The sequence below is a fragment of the Cucurbita maxima genome, unplaced genomic scaffold (assembly GCF_002738345.1).
Source record: "Cucurbita maxima cultivar Rimu unplaced genomic scaffold, Cmax_1.0 Cma_Scf00005, whole genome shotgun sequence".
NCBI lineage: Eukaryota > Viridiplantae > Streptophyta > Magnoliopsida > Cucurbitales > Cucurbitaceae > Cucurbita > Cucurbita maxima.
In genome coordinates, this window is record NW_019272021.1 from 1,735,615 (window position 1) to 1,751,758 (window position 16,144).

The following is a 16,144-nucleotide window of genomic DNA, read 5'->3' on the forward strand; positions in this document are numbered from 1 at the left end:
GGGGGGGGTGGTGGTGGTGGTTCCTTCCTGGTGTGCCTTCGTCTCTGCTCGCCTAATCCCTTCGAAGAACGTTGTCCAGCAACTGACTGACATTAACTTTGGCTAGACGACTGTAATGCCACTTCCTCGAGAGATTTGCGGCCATTGTTTTCTCAACTGAATTCCGGTGGTTGATTTTGGCTGAATGAGCTTCCATGCCTTTGTTGGGTAAGCTTCTCTTCTTTGGTTTCAATGGCGTCTTCTCTTCTTGCTGTGTTCATCTTTTTTCTTCATATTGCGGGTTTCATTTCACACTGACGCTTTATATATTGCTTTTTCTCGCGTTTGTAGCTGAGATTTTTACTGCTCAGCCTGCCTTCCACTGTTTACGTTCATGTTTTCTTGTGAGCAATTCGATGGTTTCGCTTACTTTTGGGAATGAGAAGGAATTATCTTCTTGTTGGAAGTCCTTGATTGTACCGAAACGGATGAACTTCAGTGCCCAGCTTGAGGTTTCCAGGCGCGGATTATTGATTAGAGCAGTTGCTACTCTTGAATCCAAGCGTGTGGTTCATGATGGGAACGGGGACGTTTATATGGAAAAACGGACGGAATTTAAGAATTCTCAGGTGGGTGCTGCCCTGTTTGCTTCAGAAGCTCAGCTTGCATCATCCAGTGGAGATTCGGAAGAATTGGATGAGAGAGAACGGGTGAGGCGAGAGAGGATTTCCCAAGCAAATAAAGGACAAACGCCGTGGAACAAAGGGAGAAAGCACAGTGCTGGTAAAACACCCACTGCTTCACTCAGCGTTAATACAGTTCGTGGATTTATCGTTTACTCTTTCTTAATAAGAAATTCATTTGCAGAGACGCTTAGACGAATCAAGGAGCGAACGTGGCTTGCAATGCAGGATCCTAAGGTGAAGTCATGTAAGAATGGTTTTATGTATTAGAAATGTTTGATTAATCCATGATGTTACCCTCTGCTTTTATGGTGGCAATGATTTTGAATATGAATAGTGTTACACGGCCTAGGATTCAAGCATTGGCCATGAACAGAACATTTATTTAGGATTACTTGATATCTCACCACTTGTTAGCTACCATGTGTTGAGGATTGTTGGGAGGAAGTCCCATGTTGGCTAATTTAGAGAATGATCATGGGTTTATAAGTAAGGAATACATCTCCATTGGTACGAATATGAGGCCTTTTGGGGAAGCACAAAGCAAAGCCATGAGAGCTTATGCTAGACAATATCATACCGTTGTGGAGGTTCGTGATTCCGAATAGCATGTTCACTTCATAATTTATATTATTTTCTGTGCAGGTAAAAAATAAGTTGGCTAAGGCTGGCGGCCATGCTCAGAGGTAGATGTCATCTTATTCTGTTTGTTTGGATGGTTTATGATCCGTGATTTTGCAGTATTACTATCTAAATATGTGATCTCTGAGGCATTAATTTGAAGTGCCCCTCCTTTGTGATGCCACAGCGAAGAGACAAGGATGAAAATTGGGGTTGGTGTGCGAATGGGGTGGCAAAGACGTCGTGAGAAGCTGGTATTACAAGAAAAATGCTACATAGAGTGGAAACATTTAATTGCTGAAGCTTCAAGACGAGGATATAAGGGTGAGGAAGAACTGCAGTGGGACTCTTACCAAATCCTGAATGAAAGATTTAAAAAGGAGTGGCTGGAGAGTGTCGAGCAACGGAAAAGAAAGCCGAGGCCGGTTGGAAGCAAGAGAGCACCAAAGTCAGCTGAGCAGAGGAAGAAGATATCAGAATCCATCTCTGCAAAATGGGATGATCCTGTATGTTTTTGTTATATATCCTCCTTTAGTTGCACTATATAGAACCTTTTTTTTTTCCTCATTAAATGCTCCCTGGATGGTTTTCGAAATCCGAAGATAAAAAGTTCCACAGAACCGAACCCCTGGTTGTCAAGAAATGTTTGGGTTTAATTCTAGATCGTCGGATAGACCCAGATCATCATTTGCAAAATGGCATACTAACTGTTAGCCTGTAACTAATCTTTAGACTACCATTACAATATTTGTATCCCTATGACATGAGCTTAATCACGACCAAACATTCTTAACAGCAGCTACCTCTGCATTCTTCTTGTTTATTATATGTCAGGAATATCGTGATCGAGTTTGCTCTGCTATAGCTAAATATCATGGCACGCCTATTGGAGTCAACAGAAGAAGGCCAAGGAGAAAGCACAGTGAAAGTATGGAGACCACAAGAACCAGCCAGAAGAAAGAAAAGAGTAATGTTTACTCTTCTTTTGCAGATGGGTCTAGAATCAAAAATCGACAACCGAGAATCAGGAAAAGTAAAGCACCACGGTTTAAAGACCCTTCAGCAAGCTTCAAGCTGGACATGATAAAGAGTATCAGGGCACAGAGAGCAATTGCAGAACTTAAAAAAATGGAAGCCATTGAGCAAGCTAGGTCCGTTCTTTTCTTTTACTTGCAGTTTCTTAAATAAATTTGGCCGGTTCTATCTTGTAGACTCTTGTGGACTCATCTGTTAGGAACTACGACTCTCTACGATAGTATGATATTGTCCACTTTCAGCATAAACTCTCGTAGTTTTGATTTTGGTCTACCCAGCCTCATACCAATGGCGATAGTGTTTCTTACTTATAAACCCATGATCTTCCTCTTAATTAGTCAATGTGGGACTTCTCCTTTCAATAATCCTCAACCATCCTCCCCTCGAACAAAGTACACCATAGAGCCTCCTTTGAGGCATATGGAGTCCTCGAATAGTTTCCCCTTAATCGAGACTCGGCTCCTTTCTTTGAAGCCCTCGAACAAAGTACACCCTTCGTTTGACATTTGAGGATTCTATTGACATGACTAAGTTAAAGGCACACTCTGATACTATGTTAGGAACCACGACTCTCCACAGTAGTATGATATTATCCATTTTGAGCCTAAATTCTCATGGCTTTGCTTTTGGTCTTCCCAAAAGGCCTAAGAAAATAGTGTTCCTTACTTATAAACCCATGATCTTCTTCTTCATTAGCTAATGTGAGACTACTCCTTTCAATTAAATAATCCTCAACTGACTCATCTTTCTAATTGTAAAGAGGCCATTTTCTACTTCCGAGGGAGAATGAACCTCTTTGATGTGGTGTTAAGCATGTATGCTACTACGTTGTTTGAAGTCGTTAGGACTTTTTATTCTAGCATGATTCCTGAGGGAAATTGAACCACTGGCTGCATCGGTAGCGATTTGACAACCATGGCTATATTCAGGTTCCCTTTCTTGTGACTGAAAACCTTTACGAAACAGTATTCGTTACTCACGAGTACGACCTTTCCAGCTCCAGTTTCTAATCAAGAATGCAAGACAGCTCAATTTACACTGAACAGTTGATGACGTTCCAGTTTTTCCTTTTCAGACTCATGATTGCTGAAGCAGAGAAGGCCGCCAAGGCCCTTGAGGTTGCCGCTACAAGAAGCCCCATTGCTCGAGCTTCCCTATTAGAAACAAGAAAGCTTATAGCTGAAGCACTACAATCAATTGAATGCATAGATATTGAGCAGATGGCATCCCAACAGACTGAAGAACAGAATGCAGCAGCCTCCTACTCCCAAGAAGACCAAAGAAGAGAAGCTCAAACAATGGCAAAGGGGACCCAGTTGTTTCCTTGTAGCATAGAAGATGCGGGTTTTGATTTTGGTAAGTTTAGTGTGCAGGATCTTGAAGTTTCAGCAAGCACCAATGGAAATGGCGCATCTTATACACCACGTTTGTCAAGTCTGGCAAACCAGCCTAATGGGAATAAGGCATCTGAGGACCATAAGGCTTGGTTGAACGGGACCAACCTTCAGCAGTTGGAAGAGAAAGCGGTTACCCAAGTGAGTGCAGCCAGGAAGAAATGGGTTTGTGGTAGGCTGGTTGAAGTAGCCGAAGTATGTCAGGACTCGATGTTTAATGAAGCAACACCTAGCGATTAGCATTTTATTGATCACTTATGTGTAGAACAAACTAGCTGATTCTGTTGAGTTTATAGAGCATCATCGTAGCCGTAGTAGTATTGACATTAGAGCAGCATTCTTTGTCTGGCTCGATTTCTTATGTAAACAATCCGCTATCATAATTCACTTGTCTCTATCTGAACTTCGAGCTTTTGACCTTGCCGAACTATGTTCATGTTGATTTTAAACAATGTTCATTAAAAAAAAAGGAGTTTTGATAATATATTTATGAAAAATAAAACATTTTTAGTTAACCAAATTTGTTTTATGTGATATTTTTTATGTATTATTATAAAAAAAAATATTATTATCACATCCATCCATCAAACATAACATGCTTACATTAAGCTCAAAACGTTTATAATTATAATATAATCATCATATCACACATCATAGACAACCCATATAAGAGCAAATATATTCATTCGTTTTAGACAAACAAAACATTTGAGTTTCGTTAAAAAAAAAAAAAAAAATGTCCCTTATACAGAGACTTCCTTTAGCGGTAACAGAATTTGTTGGTCCTGGTCCAATTTGCCTCGGAACGAATCCTATGTTCAAATTTTAGAAAATCAATCCATACTCCACGATCTCTATAATGGTATGTATTGTTCATTTTGAGTTTAAGCTCTTCGTGACTTTACTTTTGGTTCCACAGAAGACCTCATACCAATAAAAATATATTCTTTAATTATAAACATATGATTATCTCCTCAGTCAACAGGATGTCCGGGTGAAAGAAAAAAAAGTCTTGAAATTTAATATGCATATTTTTATTTTTTTTTTATAAATGTATTAATGGTAAATATATTTTTTAATGATAATGATATATTCTTAATTNTTTTTTTTTTTTTTTAAGGTTAAAAGTTTTAGTGTTAATTAGACTCTTTCTCGCTAAGTCATCCTGTTTGTGGAGAGAGTCCAATTGAAGACTGTGTGGTCTTGGGAGTGAAAATCTCCAACAAAAAACTCTGCTGAACAAGAAGAAGAAACACAAGATCCAAGTGGAAGAACTGGAGAAGTAATGGATAGATCTGATTCGTCCTCCGACGGATCAGACGATCGTCAAAACCTTATCGAACAGAATGGAACCGAACGCCTCCCTTCTCCTCGCAATCGCTCCACAACCTTCGACATTGACGACGATCGCCATTTTCGGCCTCCCATTCACAGATTCCGTTTCTCCATTCCCAAATTTTCATTTCACAAGAGGTACTACTACCTATTAGCGGCCGCTCTACCTCTTTGCATTATCGCTATATTTTTCTCTGCCGAAATCCGAAGTCTCTTCTCTTCTGTGAATATCTCTTCCACACTCGGAAGTTCCGATTCCCTCAGTCACCGAAGGAGGGAATCGGAGTTGAGAGCTTTGTATTTGTTGAGGCAACAACAACTGGATTTTTTCGATATTTGGAATCATTCTAACACAACTTTCAACTCGACCGCTACTAATAATTTGAGTTCAAATTCAGCCCCAGGAGACGCATTCATAGAAGATCTCAAATCTGCTATATTGAAGCAAATTATTTTGAACAAAGAGATCCAAAACGTTCTTCTGTCCCCCCATCGGTCGGGGAATTTATCTGAGGTAGTTGGTGATGCTCATACGATGGGAACATTCACCATTGATCAATGTGGAAAGATTGACCAGAAATTGTACGGCAAACGAACAATTGAGTGGAAGCCCAAATCGAACAAGTTTTTGTTCGCTATATGCACTTCGGGGCAAATGTCTAACCATTTGATCTGTTTGCAGAAGCATATGTTCTTCGCTGCTATCCTCCACAGAATTTTAATCATTCCTAGTCACAAAGTTGATTATCTGTTCAGTAGGGTAATTGACATTGAAAATATCAATACGTGCTTGGGAAGAAAGGTTGTCATCTCTTTTGAAGAGTTTTCTGAGATTAGGAAGCACCACTTGCACATTGATCGGTTCATCTGTTACTTTTCAAAACCAGATCCTTGTTATGTGGATGAAGAACATATTAGAAAGTTGAAGAACTTGGGGATCTCTATGGGCAAGCTTGAATCTGCTTGGAATGAAGATGCTAAGAAGCCCACTGGAAAGACGGTTTCAGACATTGAATCCAAATTCTCTTCCAACGACGATGTTGTAGCAGTAGGAGATATTTTCTTTGCTAATGTAGAGAAAGAGTGGGTGAATCAACCAGGCGGCCCCATCGCTCACAAATGCCAGACTTTGATTGAACCAAGTCGTCTGATCAAGCTGACAGCCCAGCGATTCATTCAAACGTTCTTAGGAAAGAATTATATGGCAATCCATTTCCGGCGACATGGTTTTTTGAAGTTCTGGTAATACATCTACATTTCTATTTTCTTTTGAAATTTTATGGTTAATGAAATTTTCTGTTTTCCAGTAACGCAAAGCAGCCAAGCTGCTTTTACCCCATTCCTCAAGCAGCAGACTGCATAATTCGAATGGTTGAAAGGGCGAATGTGGCAGTCATTTATCTTTCCACAGATGCAGCAGAGAGTGAATATGGATTGCTGCAATCACTTCTTGTGTTGAATGGGAAGTCCATACCACTTGTTAGAAGGCCTCCTCGTAATTCAGCTGAAAAATGGGACGCCTTGTTATACAGGCATGGGATTGAGGGACACTCTCAGGTCAGCTTAAGAATCTAACTTTTCTTACACTGCAACGATTATTGTTATACACAAGTATTATACTGTGAATATTGTCCCTTTGAACATAAGTTTTCATGGCTTTGTTGGTGTGAATATTGTCCCTTTGAGCATAAGTTCATGGCTTTGCTTTGGACTTCCCCAAAAAGCCTCAATGGAGATGTATTCCTTATCAACAATCCTTCACTCGAACAAAGTACATTATAGAGCCTCTCCCGAGGCTTAGCCTCCCCTTAGTCGAGATCCAACTCTTTTTCTGGAATCCTCGAACAAATTACCCCCTTTGTTTGACATTTGAGAATTACATGGCTAAGTTAGGATGACTCTGATATCATTTTAGGAATCACGGTCATCCCCAATGATATGATATTGCCTCTTTGAGCATAAGCTCTAATGTCTTTACTTTGAGTTTCTCCAAAAAGCCTCATTGGAGATGTATTCCTTACAACCCACAATCATTTTCTAAATTAGCCAATGTGAGACTCTCTCCCAACATTCATCAACATAGAGTTTTATGTCCGGTGTTATGTTGAGAGTCCTACATGCACACATATTACATGCAGTGCAATAGATTCATTCTAATCCAATAAAATCAAGCTTTCGACTTGTTTGTTTAGCATCCTGAGCTCGACTCCAATGAGCTAATTTTCATTGTGTAGGTTGAAGCGATGCTGGACAAGACAATCTGTGCTATGTCGAGCACATTTATCGGTGCATCTGGGTCTACATTCACAGAGGACATTTTGCGGCTACGGCAGGACTGGGGCTCCGCGTCTCTGTGTGATCAGTATCTCTGCCAGGGCGAGGAACCAAATTTCATTTCAGATCAGAATGACATGTAGAGATTCGATTGTGTATAGCCTTGGTCTGGAATTGAGTCCACAAAATGATATGATACCTCGCGAAGTTTGCACGAATTCCTTGCATATAGCAAGTCCTCTCTCATAACAAAATACTCACGGCTGTAAACAGTGTATATAGAGAAATACAATGGAGATGGCCAGTAAGAACTGGATCAGCCATCCTTGCAATGTACCTGTTACACTGAACTTTATAATCCACAATAATTCCAGTAGTGAAGGGCCTGTGATTGGGTAAATAAGATCTTGGCAGGTAAGTGCTTCTATTAAGCAAAGTTGGTTTTGAAATAACTGCTAGGTTTTCATTGGTGAATCAAAACACAACAATGTCATGCTTGTCTATGAAGTGGGATCTGCATGAAGTGCTAATATCATCGTGACATCGATAAAAACTACCAAGCGTTCCTTCCTCAAGAAGCCAGATAAGATTTTTCTTCTATATATAAATTTGGAGAACTGTGTTTTTAGTGAGAAGAAGCCAGTTAAGATGTCTCTCGTGCATCAGGATCATCAGTTCTAAAGGATGATCCATGATCACTTCCAAACGTTCTTCGGCTCATGTTGGATCTCTGCACAAGCCGAACCAATGACTCCACCACCTCTGACATAGGTGGTCTAAATTCAGGCTCCGGCTGCCATGGAAAACAGTTCATTTAGCTGATTGGTTAAGGCTGGATGAGCTGTTTGAAGTAACTTTTTTTTACTAAAAAGGCTCAGTACCTGGACGCAAAGAGCCACAACGTCTGCAAATCTCGAGAGAGACTTGACTGGGTAGAGTCCTTTAAGAGCAGGATCAACCATTTTCGTCAAGGCATCGATGTCATGGAGCTGAGGTGTAGCCCATCGAACCAAGGATTGCTCATCTCTTGGCCTTGAACTGCAACGAAATATCAGAAAATTTTGACTAAGCAAACCAATGACTCTTCCTTTACAGGATTTAAAGTTGCCTATTTTACCTATCAAATGGCTTACGCCCACTTAGAAGTTCCAACATAACCACTCCAAAGCTGTATACATCGCTCTTCAATATATATTGACCCGACATGGTAACCTCAGGGGCATTGTACCCAGATCCTACCTGGTGATCTAATGCCTGAACATTTGATCAAAATCCATATAAATTGACCTATTCAATGCCTGTCCAATAGAATTCATCATACATGCAGATTGGTTGTAAAGCTCACCTGATCAAGATTGGTTATAAAGCTAGCCAGGCCACAATCAGAGAGATGAGGATTAATTTCAGCATCTAATAAGATATTGGCTGACTTAATATTTCTGTGAACAACTGACGGTTCACAAACTTCATGCAGGTACCTACAAAATTTTTCTGCAACATCAGGTGGTTGAATAACAAAGACAAATAAATTTATGTCTGACAAAGCTTTGATCAACTGAGAGCCTCAAATTGTAAGGTATGGTTGATCTTAAAGCTTTGCATTGTTAAGCTTCCAGTTTTACTTTTAGAAACATACATATGCATCTTGGGAGTTGTTATCACGTCAAAATGTAAGGATAGAGCTAAAAATCACCTCATAGCATCACCATAAATAAACAAACATGCAAGGAAAAGTTCAGGAAATGAACTTACTCTAATGCACGAGCCGTCCCCAAAGCAATCTTGACACGGGAGTTCCAGGTCAGTGGCTTGCTATATTCATCTGATATGTGCAAAAAGTCATGTAGCGAGCCATTCTTATGGAACTCATATATTAGCAAATGCAGGCCATGCTCCGAGCAATAACCCATTAGCTCGGTTACATTAGGATGATGCAACTGAGATACATTAGCAATTATCTCTGTGAAATCTTCCAACAATCCTCTAGGGAAGGCAGCTGAATCTATTTTCTTCACGGCAAGAACCTAAATCATTGCCAAGAGATGAACAATTGATCAACTTGGGCTTTGTTCTTTCTTGCTAGTAGCCGTTCACATCAGATAGATCATAGATGGACACTAAACGAACACATTAGATGCAAAAGAATAGATTAAAAGTACCTTCCCATCATCAAACTGAGCCCGATAAACACGTCCAAGTGATCCCTCACCGAGAAGGTTTTCTACATCGAAACTGCCCGTAGCCATTTGAAGATCTGCTATTGAATAAGACTTCACACTTATCGGAGGGGTGACAATGGTCTTCTTCACTACAGGTATCTTTGATGTATCATTGTCATCGAATGATTTATGAGAATCAGTAGGTGGGGGCTTAAGATTGATTGAAGCAGGAGAATCCAATGATTTTGCATCAAATGATGATGAAGTATGAACAAGCTTCATCTCTGCCAACGGATCTTTCAAGAGAATTTGTTCTGTCAGAATATAATAAGGTGAAAGGCAGGCCAATAACATCAACTTTTTAAACCTCCTTATTTCCACAGCATTGAACTAGAAAAGATAACTATTGATCAAGTAACTATAAGCTTCATGCTTCCCAGTAAATAACAAATCAGTTGAACATGGTTACCTTGCACTCCATTTGAAGCAGGAGATACGATAGGCAAGTTCCCAAGCTTTTGCTTGTCTATGTCTGAGGAAGACCTTTTGGATCTTCTCTTTACAAGCATGTATGCTATTACTGCTCCCACCACTAGCACAGATATAACAATTCCAGCAAGGGCACCACCACTGATACCTGATCTGCTATCTCCACCAGCAGCATGACTACTCAGTGGGCTGTAAATATTTCCCGGCTTATGATATCTGTAATCTTGGTTGGCTGGAGGTGTACCAGGTGGAGGTGGGGGTGCAAGCCCAAAGCTCCAAGAATTGCCACCCTCCCTGTCACAAAGTTGCTCAAGTTCAAATGGACTGTAACATTTAGTCAGACATAATATCTTGGAGAAGATAATAATGATGGTCAGGTACTCACTGAATATTTATGTTCTTCAATCGTTCAGGAACCCATCCTGTAAAATGATTGTTCTCGACATTCCTGAGGAGAATGCGATATATAAGGTGTTTGTACAAGCTAAGTTCCTACTAAATAGTAAGCATTTAAGGATACACACAAATTTTGTAGTGGAAGATTTGTAAGAACATCAATAGTGCCACTGAATTGGTTGTTTTGCAGAAACCTACAGAGATTTAGAAAACATGGAGAATCAGCCTTAACTACATATGTTTTCCACATTAGTTAATTATTCAGTACTCACATTGCATTCATACTGGTAAGGTTGCTAAAACTCTGGGGAAGGGCACCTGACAGAGAATTGAAAGAGACATCCCTGAAGAAGGGAAAGCAAGTTATTGACACTTTGAATTTAAAGAGAACCTGCAACAAATGTTTTCCATCTAGATAATTGTTAGTACAAATGTTTAGCTGAAGTTAATGCGCTGTTGGAAAGTGTTTTCGAGAAAACTTTAAAAAAGAAACTATGGTAAACTATAAGATGATAGCATCGAAAATGAATTAGAAGCATGTGATAATTTAACATGATAGGAATCACGGCTCTTCACAATGGTATGATATTGTCCACTTTGAGCATAAGTTCTCATGGCTAGGCTTTGGGCTTCCCCAAAAGGTCTCATACCAATCCAAATGTATTCCTTACTTATAAACGCATGATCATTCCCTAAATTAGCCAATGTGGAAGACCCCTTGAACAAAGTACACTATAGAGCCTCTCGTGAGGTCTATGGAGCCCTCAAACAGCCTCAAAAACTCGACTCCATCTCTGGAGTCCTTGAACAAAGTACACCCTTTGTTCGACACTTGAGTCACTTTTAATTACACATTCGAGGCTCACAACTTCTTTATTCAACATTTGAGGATTCTACTGATATGTTAAGGGCATGACTCTGATACCATGTTAGGAATCACGACTCTCCACAATGGTATGATATTGTCCACTTTGAGTATAAGCTCTATGACTTTGCTTTAGGCTTCCCCAAAAGGCTTCATACCAATGTAAATGTATTCCTTAGTTATAAACTCATGATTGTTCGCTAAATTAGCCAATGTGGGACTCCCTCCCAACAATCCTCAACATATCCATCCACATAACATAGAAGAAACTATGAAAGAAAATCTAATTCTTTACAGGTATTTGTTAATATAAAATACTTGAGAAGAGTTCAGTAATGCTAAAAGGACCAACAGAAAAGGCGCAACAAAAGGGAAAGCGATCAAAATCTATGGGAACTCACAACATGGCCAAGGAAGAAAGCTTCCAAAACATATCATTCACTTGATTCCCAAGTTGATTGTGGCTGATGTTCCTACAGTTCCAAGGAGGTGAGGGGGAAGAACAGAAGAACATGGAGTAGCTTTAGCATCCAGGTAGAATGCATAAAAGGAAGGAGAAAAAAGACCCTGGAATTTACAAGGAAATAAGCAAACTCATTTGAGAAAGAGAATACGGGATGCTTCCACTGAAGTTATTCCATCCAAGATTTCTGCAGAAATACACTAATTTTATAAATGGAAATGGAAACATAACTTCATCAGAATGAACAACAATAGAAGCATACAGTTTTTGCAAGTTTTGAGGGAGTTGATAAGGTATGTCAGGTCCAAGATTGTTGGAACTCACATCTCTGCGAATTTCACTTATAGACATGTTATAAATACAACATAAAAAAATAATTTATATCACTTGACAAACAAGACCATAGACCTTACAGATTAATTAGAGATGCCAAACTTGAGAGCTGGTATCCCAATGATCCAGAAAGTCCTAAACCAGTCAATGAACTAAAAAACATTATATAGATAAGTGCATCACAGAAATGTTAAATTGCATAAAATGTTACATAACAGGGCAAGAGGGAGATACATTTCAGTGATCCTTGAGCCTGAACAAGTAATGCCTTTCCAAATTTGTCCACATGGATCGCCACCACTTGAACTCCATAGTGTTAGAATTGGAGGCGAGTTTAAACTACTATACATGGCATTTAGAGCAGAGACTGCATAAATAATGCTAGTAGTAAGATATGCATGTGTCTTAGTAACTGAGTGAGTGCGTTCAAATAATGCTTACAATAACTTTCCAACTGACATATCTTCTGCGAGTAAAGGATAGGTTGCATAACAGTTTATAAAATGATTTGAGATGCTATGAATTCGTATATTCCCTGTTTTAGGTTCAACCCACTTGTTAAAATATAAAGATGGCAAAATATCACTTTTGAAGTAACAGTGCATACTGAACTCCTTAACTTCTATCAGACAAGTAACATTGATTAAGTTACAGAAAAGAAACAGATATAAGGTATTAGTCTTGTCTTCTTTCGTAGGTAGTGTTAGGAACCACGGATCTCCGCAATGGTATGATATTGTCCACTTTGAGCATAACCTCTCGTGACTTTGCTTTTGGTTTCCTCAGAATGCCTCATACCAATGGAGATTTATTCTTTACTTAAACCCATGATCATTCTCTAAATTAGCCAATATGGGATTCCCTCCCACAATCCTCAACAATCCCCTCCTTGAACAAATTACACCCTTTGTTCGACAATTGAGTCACTTTTGACTACACCTTCGAAGCTCACAAGGGTACGAGGAGTTCTTGTTCAGTTTCTTTATCCATATGTTCACTGTTTTTCTGCAGTAACAAGGTCTCTGAGATTGTATTCTCCTCAAAATCCAAAATGAGACATCTTTAAGTAGTAGCACATTCTTATAGGCTGAAAACTGTGACATGGCAAGTAGTCATTACGCTTAAGAAGCTCATAGCAAAGGGGGGAGAAAGTTCTTCATATGAAGAGAGCTCTAATAGTAATAGATGCAACATTCTAAACTAGAAACCTGTTAGTGTGATAAGTCGTTAAAATCCATTTTCTTCTTAAAGGAGGTCTTCTAAGGTAGAAGCTAAAGTATATGATTTCCAGTATATGCAGTGCAGGACATTGAGGAACCGAGGGGGAGGAAAACAAACAGAGTAAAACAAGATAGAAAAAGGTAAGGTACTTACCATCTCCTGGATCCGTAGCTCCATTGATAAAACTGACCCTCCATCCCAAAATGCAGATACTGATTAGCAGCAACAGCTCTCCCCAGCTCCATTTCTTCTCCATTTCTCTCTCAGTCACTAGCTCTCTCTCCCCCTCTGCCTGAAAAGGCAGAAAACAAATCAGCTGCCTCTTCTTTTCTTCCCTCTCTTTTAATTATACTTCTTGCCCTTCTTTACGAATGGGAAAAATGGTTCTTTATAGCTCTGGCAGACAGGACTTGTCAGATAGTATCCAACGCCTTGGAAAGCTCCCTCCTTTGCCACTGTTGCCACTTATTTTGTCTCTCTCTCTTTCTCTCTCTCTCTCTCCTGGGTAATTTGATTTTTGCTGTGTTCCACTTTTTCGTAAATAGAAAAAGCGAATACAGTCATGGTTAGTAGAATATTTAATTTCTACCACCGATTCTGATGAGAGTGGATATTGGAAATAAACAATCACAATACGTAGTCACTCGAGGAGGGTTGCCAGGTCCAGTGTCTACAACTACGATGCAACTAAAAGATAAACAAAGATGTATGCAATTAGAAAAGTTTACAAGTAATGAACACCCAAGTTTTAAGTAAAGCTTTCAAACATACTTCCTAAGTGGGTCCAAACCATTAATGGAAAACCCTTTATTTCTGAACAACCAAACTATCATTTAGAGTGAAAAATCAAAAAACAGGCAGCTGAACTAGAATCTAGTTCATTTGAGACGCATAAACCAAATACAACCAGCACCAAGCTCTAGAAAACAGACTGGAATATCTTAAGGGGTCAATGACAAAGGCAAAGCCCAACAAAAGGGCTGAAATCCGGACGAATGGTGGGACTCTTGTCTTAAGAGGTAGCAGAACAGCAATGTCAGGATTTGTGCTTGCTTTCATTTTACTTCACTGCTGTTTTCAACAATACATCTGGGTTGGGATAAATTAGAAGTAGTAGAAGCCAATACAGTAAAATTAGAGGATCTTGGGGAGTGTCAAGATATGGATGTAATAATGAGCCCATTTCTTTCAAATCATTATCAGATTTTCATCAAAGATACAACGAATTGAAGGATCTTTTTTGAAGACTACTTTTTTCTTTTGCAACATTGAAAGTGTTCTACTTTACAATACTCAGTTGCTAAAAATTGTGAAGTGTCGGTGATAGTGAGCAAAACCCAAGAAAAATTGGAAAAGGAAAGGGGGCAATAAGAGAGAAAAAGAAGACAGATAGTGGTGAATAGATGATGGGGCTAAGCATAGGTTGTGTGGTGGGTAATCACGAGCTCGCAAAAGTTGCGCTCGACGACAAGTTTGGAGTGGGGTCTGCCTCTGCGGCATTTTCACAAACAGTTTCGGGGCAGAAATCCCAAAGCTGGGAAATTGGAAGGAGCCCACGCCTACGTATTTTGCGGCCCCTACTTCTTCCCGTCGGTGGTCGAATGACTCCCATGGATCCATATTCCATTGATTCGTATCCCAACTTTTGTAATTTCTCCTCATGCATCCAAACACATGTCCTGTGAGACCCGTTAAATGAAGTCTCCTTTAGAGATCATTCACCATAAATAGAGAAAATGGGTGAGGGGAGATTTCTTCTCAATTCTCTGCTTCATACGAAGGAATTTGCTTACAATTTTTTTTTTAAAAAAAAAAAAAAATATATATATATATAGGATATACATGATCCACCTATTCGAAACCACCATCCCATCACTCATAATAAATTGTATAAAAACATTTTAAATTTAATTTGCATAAAAATTACATACTTTATCTTAATTCACGTGTTTTTCAGAAAAATCTCTAAATAGTCACTGACATCAGATTGTTAAGAAAATACGAACTTTAGACTTTTTATGATTGAGTCACAAAAAATGAAAGTGCATGTTATTGATATAGATAGTAACTATATCAAGACCCTAAAGTTGTGTCATGACTAACTTCTTCTATTGATTACTCGGGCGTCACAATCTTGCTCTTAAATGAAAACATTTTGACAAATGTTGAGTATTGAAAATACTGAGTAAGACATTGTCCTATTGGAACAAATATGCAAAACTTTATATAAACAAAATCGAGAAACTTAAGTAGTTAATTACCCATTCACGCAACTTGTAATATTTCCATAAAAATCATGTCATCGCCCTTAAAGTAATCATCGATGGCTAATTACCCGAAGTACACAACGTGTAATTTTTGCCACAAAATTATCTACAATCACTCGAGTGACCATTGATGGTTAATTTCCTGAAAAACACGTGTAATGTTTGCTATAAAATTGTTTGCAATCACTCAAGTGACCGTTGTTGGCTAATTAACCCAAACATACCTCCAACTTTCACCTAAAAAGGTCCGATTTGATCCTAATTCACTTAAAAAGAAAAAAAATATGTTATTAGACAACATGTCAAACCTCCAACTTTCTTGTTCGTGCCACAAATTCATAATTGACACATGAGTGGTATGTTATCGAACCTAAAATAACAATCTTGCAAAACTTACTATTATTTCCTTCAAACGAGGGTTCCAATGAAGACTTGGTGACAATGCAAGGTATCACAATCACACTCTTACGGTAGCGGGATAGCAATTGTGTGACATTGTTCTAAACTAGCAAACAAGTCAATCATGAGAAATTTAGATTTTGCCGACAACGTTGGTGTATACTTAGGCCTCGAACCGCATTTGAGAGAAATATTTTTGAAAACATGAGCAAGGAAATCCGTTAAAAACAA

The 16,144-nt window shown here is 39.0% G+C and overlaps 3 protein-coding genes across 7 annotated transcripts; 2 read left to right on the forward strand and 1 right to left on the reverse strand.

Annotated features, from left to right (window-relative positions):
- The first annotated feature begins 36 nt into the window (after window positions 1–36).
- Window positions 37–4,124, forward strand: LOC111479903. Its single transcript, XM_023124805.1, has 7 exons — window positions 37–207; window positions 331–762; window positions 847–899; window positions 1,308–1,348; window positions 1,471–1,789; window positions 2,118–2,434; window positions 3,394–4,124. Exons 1-7 carry the CDS (start codon window positions 195–197, stop codon window positions 3,950–3,952), a joined length of 1,734 nt encoding a protein of 577 aa, XP_022980573.1. The 5' UTR covers window positions 37–194; the 3' UTR covers window positions 3,953–4,124.
- Window positions 4,125–4,884: 760 nt separating this feature from the next.
- On the forward strand, window positions 4,885–7,697 carry LOC111479906 (O-fucosyltransferase 36-like). 2 transcript variants are annotated; one of them, XM_023124812.1, is made up of 4 exons: window positions 4,943–5,185; window positions 5,446–6,289; window positions 6,355–6,604; window positions 7,282–7,697. In XM_023124812.1, exons 1-4 carry the CDS (start codon window positions 5,059–5,061, stop codon window positions 7,462–7,464), a joined length of 1,404 nt encoding a protein of 467 aa, XP_022980580.1. In that variant the 5' UTR covers window positions 4,943–5,058; the 3' UTR covers window positions 7,465–7,697. The 2 variants fall into 2 exon arrangements, with proteins under 2 accessions (XP_022980579.1, XP_022980580.1); XM_023124811.1 differs by having other exon boundaries at window positions 4,885–6,289.
- A 219-nt stretch (window positions 7,698–7,916) lies between these two features.
- On the reverse strand, window positions 7,917–13,967 carry LOC111479884 (protein STRUBBELIG-RECEPTOR FAMILY 6-like). 4 transcript variants are annotated; one of them, XM_023124759.1, is made up of 16 exons: window positions 13,401–13,967; window positions 12,261–12,393; window positions 12,107–12,178; window positions 11,956–12,021; window positions 11,809–11,880; window positions 11,632–11,703; window positions 10,638–10,709; window positions 10,494–10,559; window positions 10,355–10,417; window positions 9,950–10,263; window positions 9,481–9,764; window positions 9,074–9,345; window positions 8,667–8,799; window positions 8,439–8,575; window positions 8,203–8,359; window positions 7,917–8,114 (listed from the first exon to the last, which is right to left on the reverse strand). In XM_023124759.1, the coding sequence occupies exons 1-16, from the start codon at window positions 13,501–13,503 to the stop codon at window positions 7,965–7,967; spliced, it is 2,166 nt and encodes a 721-aa protein (XP_022980527.1). In that variant the 5' UTR covers window positions 13,504–13,967; the 3' UTR covers window positions 7,917–7,964. The 4 variants fall into 4 exon arrangements, with proteins under 4 accessions (XP_022980527.1, XP_022980526.1, XP_022980525.1 ...); XM_023124758.1 differs by having other exon boundaries at window positions 9,481–9,776; window positions 13,401–13,954; XM_023124757.1 differs by having other exon boundaries at window positions 9,481–9,794; window positions 13,401–13,614.
- Between the last annotated feature and the right edge of the window lie 2,177 nt (window positions 13,968–16,144).